General features: G+C 37.2%; 1 protein-coding gene across 13 annotated transcripts in view; it reads left to right on the top strand.

Moving 5' to 3' along the window:
* The window catches only part of TENM2 (teneurin transmembrane protein 2), a 1,090,181-nt gene that overhangs the window by 371,113 nt on the left and 704,993 nt on the right, over positions 1-14,075 (top strand). For all 13 annotated transcript variants that reach the window (XM_065554888.1, XM_065554886.1, XM_065554895.1 and 10 more), the window contains one exon: positions 304-579. In XM_065554888.1, the coding sequence (XP_065410960.1) occupies positions 304-579 (276 nt within the window). The remainder of the gene's footprint in view (positions 1-303; positions 580-14,075) is intronic.

Raw genomic sequence — 14,075 nt, 5'->3', positions numbered from 1 at the left:
TTATGTGCATAATATTAATCACCTGCCTAAGTGCTTACAGATTTGAGGCCAAAATGTGGGAGAGGAAGGAACGGCTCAGATTTTGAGGAGTTTTATCTTTTATTTTGTGTGTTTCACAACTCTCTTTCTGCTACACACCATATGCTTCTGATGAGCCTTGCCATGCCCTTACAGATCTGTCCACCATATACAATTCGTTATGAAGGCATGATATATACCATATCTATGAGAAGATAAGATGGTCTGTTAATTTTATTTTAAATATTTTGACTAATTGTTTTTGTTTCTTTACTGTCCTCCTAGGAACTAACTTCACCCTTGCAGAACTAGGCATCTGTGAGCCATCTCCCCATCGAAGTGGCTACTGCTCAGACATAGGAATACTTCATCAAGGCTATTCCTTGAGCACCGGGTCTGATGCTGACTCAGACACAGAGGGAGGAATGTCTCCAGAGCATGCTATAAGGCTGTGGGGGAGAGGGATAAAATCCAGGCGCAGTTCTGGTCTGTCAAGTCGTGAGAACTCGGCCCTTACACTGACTGACTCTGACAATGAAAATAAGTCAGATGAGGAAAACGGTAGGCCTGTTTCTTGAATATATGTTTTAATATATATCTATAAGAACATCTGGTGGTATTTTTTGCATATAAATGAGTCACTTAAAAGTTCTTACTTTTCCTTGTCCACTTGCCTTAAAAAAAAAGTAAATAAAAAAATTAATTTTACCAGAAATGACAGGAGAAATTATTATATAATATACTGGTAGTATATGTTTTAAATAACACATTAATGAATGGTGCTCTTATTCTCCAATAAACTGCATAGCAAAGAATGTGATTTGAAAAACCATGACCTATATCTAGAAATATTCTATTTGTTTGTAGGTATTTGCAGGGTTTTTTTCATGGCAGCCTGGGTTTTCTCTTAAAGATGTTCTCAGAATACCACCTTATTTTATACTTTAATTTACAGATAGCAGTGCTTCATGTCTATTACTGAAGAGGAAACTTGGAGCAGATTGTGAAATTTAAAAATGACAAGTGTGAAGAAACTTGTCAGAAAAAAAATCATATATATGATTTTACCCACAGTGTGAAATAAGGTTAACAGTTTTCAACTTATTAAAACCATATTAACTCACAGTCAATAGGACTCTTGTTCAGGTGTTCTCATGAAATTTTGACAGCTTTATCTGAATCTAAGGTTTCTAATAATTTAATGGTAAGTACATGCAAGGTTTTATAATGCAAATATATGTATCAGAGTGACTCAAAAAGATATGTATATATCTGTTTAGTATAGATTCTTAGCTGTTTAATTAAAAAAAAAGGTAAATTACATAATGCACAGCCCATGTAGGACAAAACACATGGGCAATGATTTGTTGTGAATAAAAACTACATTAAGCTAACTCTACTTGAAATGTTTACAAATTAGTTTAAAAAATTCATATAAAACAACTTAAAACTAATTTCTCAGCAACATTCTGTGCCTACTTTAAAAAATGCCTAGCGAGTGAAGATGATTTGCTATGGATAGCAATGCAGTGCCTGCCTTCAATAATTCTCCACACTAAAATGTGAATAAGGCAGGAGTGTATAAGCCAAAGTCACTCTAAAAAAACCAAAAACAATCAAGTTTAATTCTGAAATAAGCCATTTTGGGGAGATAAAGAGGAACCACAAGAACAGTGTTCCACTGTGGCATCAATAGAAACATTCAAGGCAACTGCTTGATGTCAGTTACTGCAATAGATTCCCTGCTATGTTATCCGGGGATTTTAAATTATGGTGTGTTGGCACATTTAGCATCTTCAGGTATTTATCTGAAAAGGACTTTTATTTTATTTTAAGCTTTCTTCCCGGCCAAGTGGATATTCAGTCCCCACCCCTGCTCGTGCCAATTTCAGCAGTGCCAGTATGTTAGGATTTGAAATGCAAGCAGTTAAATGTTAAAGAAGATGAACAAAAAACAAGTGAAACTTTTCAAAATGCTAGAAATATATGACCAAGTTAGACTTAAAGAGCCAAATTTAGCCCTCAGTAGATACAAGCAACTCTGATTTCAGGGGAAATAGTAGGGAAGAAGTTAGCCCATAATCTTTGTATTTCCATGAATATTGTGGCATGCATTTCTTCATCAAAGTATATGGGGGTTGTGTGTTTAATAGTAATGGCAGATACTAGGAAAGCAAACAACCACTGTGTTAAAAAAATATATATATGTAAATATACACTGACTCACTCTACTATTTGATAAACTTATGTGCTTTGTACTCTCATGCATACAATACATTCACTTAATGGCCTGACCCAGAATCCATTGAAGACCATGAAAAAACTCCCATTGACTTCAGTAGGCTTTGGATAAGTCCCAATAATTGTTTCAAATGAATGAACTGCCTAAGGAAGTTCTTTCCATTACTATTCAAGCTCAAAGATTGGGTTTGAGTCTACCCCTGCTGAGGTCAATGGCAGTTTTAATATTGACCATGGTGGATATAGTGACCAACATATTAGGTTTTGCTTGTGAATACTTTTCACCCTGAGAGTTACCTCTGTCTAATTTATCTAAGCTATCTATAAAATGCATTTCAAAAAGGTAGTTTTTCAAACTATATTGTTTACCAAAACAGGAAGGACACTATAAAATGATGTGCAAGACAAAGTATATCAGATTCACTTTTGAATGCATGGTATTAGCACTGTATTTAGTAAAGCTTTTATGATGATAAATGTTTCCGTATGGTTGGCTGTAAAATATTCACACAGATGTGAAATGTCTATTATACAAGCAGAGGTGTTAACTTCAGAAAACTTCATAGTCTCCCTCTCTGACAAATCCTGTTTAGCTCAAAAAATCCTTTTCACATCACTGATTTTATGAAGTTTGGGAATGTATTATCATATAGATTGACAGGTGCCCCACTAGGGTTCAGCACCACTGCCTGGACACTTACAAAGCCATCATTAATTTCTTTCACTTGTGTCCAGCAATGGTTTCCTACATAATAAACACTGTGTCCTTCAGAACCAAATCAATAACCTGTTAGATATGCTTCTCTTGAAGAGGAAGTAACAAGAATCTACACTTCAAGAGAAATGCATTCTCCAGTACAGTTTCAAGAGTCATAGGCATAAAACAAGACATTTCTTGGTATGGAAGTTTATACTTTGCCCCAACCACATTAGTTGAACTCATGATGCATAGATTTCATTGAGTTTATTTAAAGCACTGCATGCCCTTTTTCTTGACATGGTTCAGCTGCTTTACTGCAATACACTATTACAACTCTAAAAAGGTGACATTTTTGAGACTGAGATGTTAATCACAAATTCTATCATTCCACTTCAAAATAATAAACTGTCAATTTTCTTTTAATATTAAATCAATGTTGGTACTTCTCGGTACATTTCCAAGTAGTACAGAGGTAGCTTAATTGCTATAAATCACACTAATATTACTATTTTCAACGCTTCTGCTAATTCAAATCCATTGACAAGGTATAGGACTATTTTTTTTTTTTTTTTTTGCTTTTAGAATTGGTATGATTGACTGTTATCTTAAATTAGAATTGTGTGAGCCTTGAACTAATAGGTTTGAAATGCATATTGATAAATTGAAATAATTTAATGTAAATTCATTTAAATTTGCTGATTTACTTGGGCAGAAACTCTTTCCTGACAAAACAGGATATTGAAGATCCAGTTGGAAAAGCAACACTTTTTTATTTTTACAGTCCTGACACTTTTTTCAATACTTTATCCTAGAATTTAGAATCACATCTTGAAATGTAACTTTTATAATGCTGTCTGTAATTGGTGTGATCCCTTGTAAGAGAGGCATCCAAGGAGAATGTGAATATGTAAGGGCAAACAATACTCTTGTAACCACGATCAACTGGATTCAGAGCTTCTGGTTACCTGAATCATTACAGGTGTTCATCCAAAAATTGTACAGCAAACATTTATAAGCAAGTTTGATTTATCTTGCACCGGGTATGCTTTATGCTAGGTAGGCAAAAAGAGTCAGTTTTTGGGTGGTGGGGTATACACTCAAATTTATCAGAGTTCCAAAGCTTTCTGTTCTCTTGGTGCTCTGCTAGTTGCGTCTAATCTATGGGGGCACTATTTAAAAAGTAAACATTTGCTGACAGTGACCTCACTATTAAGTGGCAATAACAGTATCTCACACAATCCTGGGTGGTTACTGATGGCAAATGGTGATTTATAATAGTTATCCCTGTAAAAAAGAGTTTATCATGGAGGGTGGATGTTAATACAGGGATTTTGTTAATTGTGAGAGGTGGGTTTGAAGAGATGCTGTCTCCCTAAGAATAACATTGGAGATGCTCAAATCCCAACCTATGCCCACATGAATTTGGTTAGGGCCAGGTTCTACCACTCTTACTGATGCTTAGTCACAAATTACTCACTAATGTACAACTTAGCATGAATAAAAGGTTAGAACCTGCCCCTTACAAGATATGGGTCAGATCGTCAGCTGGTATAATCAGTGTCACTCCATTAAAATCTTCTTCAGTGGTGCTACTTTATACCAGCTGAAGAGCAGGCTAATTTAACCCTACATTAGTTACAGAATTAGGCCTATACTCACGTAAAACCTCATTGGGAATGCATGAGTATGAGCTGTATATTTGTGCCCTTACATTCTATGTTGTGAAAACATAAGACTGACTTTAGAAGGAGGTTGGCTTGTAATGGAAACTAATGTAAAGCCATTTAAACTAAAAGGATGACTATCATTTGCTTGGTATATAAATATTGTAAATTGATGAATAAATCCTAAATGAACTTTTAATTACCTTCCCCATCCCCTCCAAAAGCTATTCTAATTATGGCTTCTTTTTAAAAAGACAGATGACGTTATGAGGTCGTGATCAGGTGTAGGGTACAAGACTCTACTGGGCTAAAACACTGATTTGCCATGAATTGCATTTGTGGGTGTTGCAGCTTATTGATCCTGCTTTGTAACTGTCCAGTGTGGCCCTTATGCCAGCCAGGAATTGTTGAAGTAGAGCAGTGCGCTGACCAGCTCTTTTACTCCCAGGGCTGCAAGGGAAGATGGGGTAGAATTTGCTACCTTCACTCTGTTCTCCATGATCATTTTCCCGCACAGGGTGAATCTTCAGCTAGCTGGTTATAACAGTTTTATGACCTATTTGCATTCCCAAAGCAATGTAAATTGTATTCTATCCAGGCTCTTATAAAGTGCCCAACTCCATGGTATTTAAAAGCTAGGCTCTGACCCACAATTACTGATGGTGTTATGGAATGTTTTATTGATCAGCTAATGAAGAGATTAGAGGTAGGGAGCAATATGTTGGAGAACATGGAATGACTCAAGATTCAGTGTTTTGTGATAAAATAAAGCCAGTGAATTAAGTGCTTCAACAAAATTATAGTAAGCAAAATGGGTGGTTGAAAAGGAATTAACTAACCTATCAAGATCTTTCCTGCTAAGTGGTATTTTGAACCAAGTAACATTTTGTAAGCACTTTGTCTATATATCAAGAAGGTAGTTAGTTATTAAAAGAAAGATCAGCTGGCACTATGAAAGAAAGTCAGTGTTGTGTTTTGGGATGGAGTTAGAACAACCGTGTCAATGGTATGGACTAGGAGTGCAATGCAGCATACACTTGGGACCAGTTGGCAATCCCTCTCACTGGGATTCATAAAATTACTAATATTGATGTCATGAAGGCAACTAGACAATTCTGATTTACAGTGATTAAAGGGGAGAGTTGAACAGACCTGCGTGTCAATGTCATATCAAAGAAACCACAGGCCATAGTAATGAAAAATAGAAACAGGAGACAGCATGTAGACTCAAGATACCCACCAGTAGTGCACCACTGCAAACGCTGAAAGGAACAAATACAGTGCAGATGTACCCATGAGCAAAATTTTCAGATTGGTATGAATTTAAACCAGGTTAAATGCTAACATCTTAAGGAGAATAACCAGCTATAGCATAAAAGAAGCTAGCTGGATGATACTTCATATTTTACTGGTGGCTTATTTTTTCTTCCAAGGGTATTATGATGATGCATCTGTGTCAGCAATCATTGAGTTAGGGTGACCACATTTGGTTTTGGCTGCCACTTTCCTATATCAGCACCTTAATTGCAGGTACCTGATACTATCATTGGGAACAGCAGGACATAACATAAAATGATATTTTTAAATTATTATGTTGTTTTAAATGTATTTAAGGCTTCTACTGTAATGTAACTAAAATATCAAATATTTCAATTGTTTTGAAGTAACTTCTTTTTCTCAGCTTTACATTTATATGTCAGAAGGTAAATAAAATCAGTTTTGTGGACAGAGGAGACCTCTCAGGACTCAAGTTATATTATTAAGGTAAAGAGTCAGACTACCAAAGTGACAGATAAAATTGTATCTGAGTTGTAGTGGCCCTCAACTGGATATACTGAGGAATAGGGAAGAACAAAAAGCAGGGGAAATAAACCTATATCAAATTTCCGTAGAGCAAGGAAATATTTCAGCGTTATATGGTGTTAATCTGTGCCTAAATGTTAAATGAATCTGCTATGAGATTCAGGATATAAAATAATTACTGTATAGATAAATAAGGACCTGCAGAGAATGACTCTGAAAATCAACAAAAACAACGAGGTACTTGTGGCACCTTAGAGACTAACAAATTTATTTGGGCATAAGCTTTCGTGTGCTAAAACCCACTTCATCAGATGCATGGAGTTGAAAATACAGTAGGAAGATATATATCATGACAAGATGGGAGTTGCCTTACCAAGTGTGTGTGGGGGGTCAAGACAATTCAATTAAAGTGGGATATTATCAACAGTATGAAAAATCACTTTTGTAGTGGTAATCAGGGTGGCTCATTTCAAACAGTTGACAAGAAGGTGTGAGTAACAGTAGGGGGAAATTAAAAATCAGGCTATCATTAAATTAAAGGCCAGATTGTGATTTTAAGTCCCAGGCTACATTTTATGGGGCATGAGTTGAGAGGCTGCAGTCAGGAGACCCTGGGAGAGTTCTGAAGTGTCGCATAGAACTCTTGCCAGCGTCCCTGGATCTCACACAAGTGAGTGACAGCTTTGCCACCCATCTACAGTGCAACTTGGGATATGAGCCCTTAGCCCTGACCCCTTCCAACCCTTCTGGAGATTGTTCTCCCTATTTCTGATGAAAAATGGTTTCTGCACAGGATCACACACACATAGTACATCCTTGTGGGACTAACCATTAACTGGTTGAGAGAATCCCAAAGGGTGAACAATTTTCAGGAACAACATCTATCAACTCTAAATATGTGAAACGCTGTGGGATGTAGGACTGCATCAGCCTCTGTTGACCTATATATTTTTTTTCTTCCCTTTCCCTTCTTATTTTTTTTAATTGTTTAAAAGTTTGATTTTTTCTTTTTCTTTCATGGAAACAATAAGATAAGTTTACATCACTTATTGTAACATCACTATCGAAGTCTAGCAAAATGGAAGACAGATTTGGTAACAAAAATCATATTTTTGTTTTGTACTGCAAAGAGTTCATTACACAAGAACATAAGAAGACAAATAATTTTTAAAAATCGCTTGTGTCCTTTTAAAATTCTTTTAAAGCTCACAGTATTAAATGCCACAGTTAAGCATGTAATGCCACTATGATGTATATTCTAAATCTGTAAAGAAATTTACTCACATAAGGTAACCTAAGTTGGTGTTGACCTCGTTTTTTGTTGCTGTCTCAATCAAAAATAGAATGAACACCATAATTTGGCATTTCTCCAAGATACCATGGAATCAGAGACTTCTATTTATTCTCAAAAACAAAAGATAAAATGTTACCACATGGGGAAAATGTAGAGAGAACAGGTCAAGATTTAGGGCTCTACAACTGAGTTGTTTTACTTATTTTCACTGTCTTGTTCTTGGGCATGTTGCTCTCTATTGTTTTTCCTTGCATTTTTGTTCAACTTTATATTTCTGATTTCCTAAGTTGCACATAGAAGGTTATGATGAAAGTGTGGCTTCTACTCTCTAAAAATGATTTTTGAGATTTCATGTTTGTGTGTCTGAATGGCAGTTCGCAGTTAGAGATTTTCTCTTAACTGGCATCCCCAAAAACATTGAGACCTGAAAGCCAAGCAGAGTTCTCTTGGTGCTCATCAGTAGTAAAGATTCTGCAAGTGGAACTTAGTTAACAATTCTGTATTTGATATACTTGTGTTAATTGGACCACTGCAGACAGGGGTGCTTGAACAATTTGTAAAGTGGAGGTGCTGAGAGCCATTAAACCAAACCATATATACTGAAAACCACTTCAAGCCAAGGGCTTCGGCAGCACTCCCAGCACCCCTAATTCCAGCACCTATGACTGCAGATGCTGGAGAGTGAACTGGAGTCTTAAGTACTAACAAAAGGAAAAAGTATGGGCTGATGCGGGATACTTAGTAAAGTGAGTAGATCTAAATGGGGATATACGAAGGGAGCAGATCTCTGAAATAAGAATGTACAATTTTTACATATGCACTTTTCTCTTTATAGGCTCATTTTAAAGAGGGATGAACTAGCAGTAAGATAATATACACTTTACATCCAAGAGCAACAAGAAAGCTGTAGATTTAATGTAAGATTTGAAGTATAATATTGATTTGAACAGGTGAGAAGAGTGTAAAACAAACCCAAACAAACTAGAAGTGTCCAATTGACCTTCAGGGCACTCACATATCGCAAGGCGGAGAGCCTGCAGAGCTGTGCCCAGATCTTTTTGTTTAGTAGTACAGCTTAGCTTGACTCCCCTCCCCACACAGAAGCAAGGATGTTGCTGGAGAGCAATGGGAAGAGGTGCCCCAGAACTAGATTTTCTTAGGTCTGCCAGAGGCTCGAGGCCATCCCAGAGAGATCTGGCCCAGAGTGATTAGCGCATATTCACAAAATGGAGGCCCATACATAACACACACAAGAGGATTTTAAAAAAGATAATACAAGGAGTGCTGACGTGAATGGGCATGGAAATACTTTATCTGTACTTTAGGAAAGCTTGTGAAGTACTTCTTAAATGACAAATTTAAAAGGTCATCAAGACTGGTATCAAAGCTCAGGTGCTTAAGTGGATCCAATTTTGATTTGATCTCAAAACCCAAGGGCGCTTCTGAGAGGATGCAGTTTGGGAATGAGGGAATTGACTAGCAGAGGTGACTTAAGGACATAACACAGATCATCTACAATTTTGTTCAGGTAAATGGCTTATGCAACTCAATGCAGAGAAAGTCAAGGTAATGAAGTTGGGCACAAAAAATGAAGCAATATATATATCAGTAATGGTCATAAGCTTTAAAACACTGAGCAAGAGAAGGATATGATGTACTGGTTGATAAAATCTAAGAGGGTTTTCACAGATTTAAAAGATACCCAATAACCCTTTGGTGCATACCAATGCTGAACAAATACAAGTGGTGGTAAATATTCAAGCATGTCAAAGGAGCTAGGTAGATGACATCTGGAATAGAGTGCTTAGTTATACATAGAAAAGGAATGTTCTGCATGGTGCAGTAGCAACACCTACATTTATGTTGACTGAGACTTTACAATAATAACCCATGTAATTCAGTTGCTTATAACTAGAACACAAATTATTCTGCAGATGTGCAATTTCCTGTAGAATTCACTCCCTGACACAGAATTGTGCTCCAGAATCTGAGCTTTCATTAAAAAAAAAAATACTAGACGTTTTGATTGCAAAGGAAACCTCAAAGGTGTGAACTACAGTAGAACCCTCAGAGTTACAAACACTTCGGGAATAGATATTGTTCGTAACTCTGAACAATATATTATGGTGGTTCTTTCAAAAGTTTACAACTGAACATTTACTTAATACAGCTTTGAAACTTTACTATGCAGAAGAAAAATGATGTTTTTAACCATTTTAATTTAAAAGAAGCAAGCACAGGAACAGTTCCCTTATCTTGCCAACTTTTTTTAAACTTTCCCTTTATATTTTGTACTAATTTACATTTAAAACAGTACTGCACTGTATTTCCTTCTCCCCACCCCTGTTACTGCCTGATTGCGTACTTCCCGTTCCAAATGATGCTTGACTGCTCAGTTTGCAATTCTGAGGTAAAATGATGCAAGTGTCATCTGGCATCTCCTGGGAGTCTGACACAAATGCTCTGACAACTGTGGGATGCTCCATTCATTTCAGTCAGGTCCCTGTAGACTCTCTAATTCTACAGTATGGCATTTTCCCAAGATGCCATGGAATTCCCTATTTTGCTGTCGTCAGGATCACCCCATTTTTTTCTGTTTTATTGTAACAGGACCTGCCTGCAGCCACTTCTTGCTCTGCAAATTTTCCCACAAGAGGAAGCCTTACCTGTGTAATAAAGGATATTTCATGGCGATATTTCATGTATTTATTCCTGCTCCTGTATTTTTCACCTCATACATCTGATGAAGTGGGTTCTAGCCCACAAAAGCTTATGCCCAAATAAATTTGTTAGTCTCTAAGGTGCCACAAGGACTCCTCATTTTATTTTGCGAATAAATTTAAGGTTGTCATGGAATTTAGAGGGTCCTGCTACAGAATTTAGGAGTTGTTACCGTGAAATTTGTTCACTTTGGGTATTTCTACCTGGCAATAAAAGAAGCATGGCACAGCTCTGGCAGGCCCGAGTCAGCTGACTCAGGCTTGGACTGTGGGTTTCTAGAATTGCAGTGTAGATGTTGGGGCTCAGGGACACTCCCACAGGGGAGGGGAGGATCTATTTATTTCAGTGTAGACATACCTTTTGTGTCCTAGAATAAAGAAGGTCCCAGTTATAAATTCATCATACATTTAACTGTTTGTGTGCATATTTTTCATGCTTGGCCCTCTGCCTTAGATTTTATTAGTTGTGATTTTTTTTTTCTGGTTCGGGTTTGTAACAAATAATTCAAAACTGAGTGTTGTGTTTGAATGACCTTTGATGAGCCACTGGCTTTGCAATGAATTAGTAAGTTATTAGGAACTTGTAACAAAAGCCATTATAATAGAACCTCACTAATTATCACTTCCACTAACCCATCAGCCCTATACTTTTTTTCATTAAACTTTCAGCTTCACCCCACTTCTTGTCTTAGATTTAATAGTAGAAGGAAGTGATAATGGGATGCCATATCATTAACTGGATGATAATTTTATAAGATGTTGTAAAAATGTATTGTGCACTATAATGAGGTATTATAAATGAAACTAAACTGTTTGTCAAAATATTTTCTAAAATTTCATATTTCAAGATGAGCTCATAATTATGCAGTTATGTGAAAGGAGGGGGTTATTGATTATAAAACCACTGTGCTATGAGCTATATCTTGGGGGCGGGGTGAGAGAGAGAGTGAGTGCAATGTAGATTTAGTAAAGTAGACTCAGATGATAGGGTAGGTCAACAAAGTAAGCAAGCAACAATGCTTCTGCTCAAAGTGTGATTTTAATTTGAATAATGCCTTTGTATATTTTTGCACAATAAAAATAAACTTGGGTAGATTTGAATGTTAATATTGTTTTAATTCAACTTATCACAGTTAAACATAGGAGTGTGTGTGTATGTATGTATGTATATATAAATTAAACCAAAGCAAGCATCTCAAGAATATATTCTGCATTATATTTGTTTCCACTTTCTTTTTACCTAGAAAGTCTGTAAGACTTCACCCAAAGTTTCCTCTAATTCTTCTAGGATCAGATTCAGATCTTTGCTCATGTAGAATTGTACTTTCCACTGTCTGTAATCTTCTTGATTACAAATATTTAGGTATTTCATTAACTAAAGAATAGTTGGGTCAGTTGGAATATTGCATTTTTTCCAGTCATTCATTTATGCAACTAGGTCTAAGCCTAATGTGTGCATATGCAATATGTGTGTGCTATGTATATCTCACACACATTGCATATATACACAGTTTATTATTAGTCTTAGAACTCATTTTTGTATGCACATTATATAAATATGTAAAATATAAATAAAACTAGGCCTCAGCCTAACTAATATACATGAACTTATACACACACAATACTTAGTTTTATGTCATGCATGCTAACTCTAAATATTTCACACAATGCATTTTCTTATTGCAGTCTGTTCAGTGTCCATTTTTAATTGTCAGTTTACCTAAGTACATCTATTTTGATATAATTAAAACTAACATTCTTTCTAGCTCTGTTTAGAAGTAAATCAGAAAATGCATAATTTTGAGGAATTTTTTAAATTTTATTTCTTGGTGCTAATTTTGTTTTTTAGCATATTGGAATAAATGTAGCTGCCTGCAAAAATAAGATTCCAAATTCACTGTGGGTTTTAGTTAAAAATCAGTGTTTTAAACATTTTATATTAATCTATTCAATAAATGCAGCTTGTGAAAACTCCATGTATTCCATTGCTTTAGCTGAGAAGAAACCTAGTTCAGGAACCATAATTTTGTTTTGACAATTCTGATCCTCTTACAGTCTTGTTTCAAGAAACTGCAGAGATCATTGGAAATGCCTCAAGAGGTCTCAAGTTGTTGCTGTGAGACCAAACCCAAATGTTTGTTATAGGCAGCTATTTTTCCATCCCCAAAACCCTCACCCGCTGAGTCTCTCAATGCTCAGTTCTCTCACCTATATTATTCAACATCTATATGAAGCGCTTGGTATAGATCAGGGGTCGGCAACGTTTGGCACGCGGCTCGCCAGGGTAAGCATCCTAGCGGGCCGGGCCAGTTTATTTACCTGCTGACGCGGCAGGTTTGGCCGATCACAGCCCCCACTCGCCGCGGTTCGCCGTCCCGGGCCAATGGGGGCGGCGGGAAGTGGCACGGGTGAGGGATGTGCTGGCCGCGGCTTCCCACCGCCCCCATTGGCCCAGGATGGCAAACCGTGGCCAGTGGGGGCCACGATTGACCGAACCTGCCGCGTCATCAGGTAATTAAACTGGCCCGGCCCGCTAGGATGCTTACCCTGGCGAGCCGCGTGCCAAACGTTGCCGACCCCTGGTATAGATGGTGACACATTATGTGCTGTAGTGACAACATTATGGAAACATCCAGCTCTCTGTATTATTTATGTCAAATGTAAACACACCTGTCTTCCGCTTTTCTCTTTATCTATCCAAAATTGGCATCTGGACAAAGAACATCTGACAAAAATGGAAAACTGATAACACATAAGTAATTCTGGAAGGAAGACGGAAACATTTTGAAGAACTTGCCTTTCATATAAAATTCCTCAGTATTGAAGGCACATTCAAGTGGTCTGCATTCTTAGGATCGTTTTAAGACTTGTCAGTACTTCTGGAGACCAAATATACATGGTGGCAAAAAATGCTCACTATTATTTGTGATTGGTAGGAGACCTGCCCTCTGTACTTTTGAACCTATGTACAGTGGATCAGCTCATTAGTGACCTTTAAAGCTTGAATGTCGCATCTCATTATATTGTTTTGCAAGTGTCACTAGGTGGTGCCATTGCATGTTGTCTTCCAAATTCTTTTTCTTAGTATGCAAACTGTTGTGTTGCATAGACCTGCTGTGGTAGTGTCCGAGTTATGCAAGGTTCGGTATAGAGGCAGTGGTCTTTGGATACTGGGCTGTAATCTGGGTGTCCTCTTCAACTCAGACCTCTCTAGGTCCTCACATCCAGGCTATGTCTGTCTTACAGATTCTTTTTGCGTAACATCTATAAGATTAGGCCTTTCCTGCCCATTCACACAGCTAAAACTCCCATCCAGGTTCTCATCATCTAGCATCTTGATTAGTGCAACAAACTCTCTGACCTTGACAAATGCGATCTTTTCCCACGTATGTACATTCAGAATCCAGCTGCAAAAATCTTTTTCCTAGCTTGTTGCTTTGACCATGTCACCCCTTTCATTCCATCCCACTACCAGCTCCTTGTCCTATCATATCATACATAAGCTACTTGTCTTTTTTCAAGGCCATTCATGGCCTATGCAAGCCTAGGTATCATCTCTCTGATTAGAGACATTTAGGCAGAGTTGCTTTGTGGGAACTGGGCATTGGTTTGAGCTGAGACTACTGGGCGGGGTT

Source organism: Chrysemys picta, chromosome 8 (genome assembly GCF_011386835.1).
Source record: "Chrysemys picta bellii isolate R12L10 chromosome 8, ASM1138683v2, whole genome shotgun sequence".
In the NCBI taxonomy this organism is placed as follows: Eukaryota; Metazoa; Chordata; order Testudines; family Emydidae; genus Chrysemys; species Chrysemys picta.
This window is presented reverse-complemented; position numbering and strand designations above follow the sequence as displayed.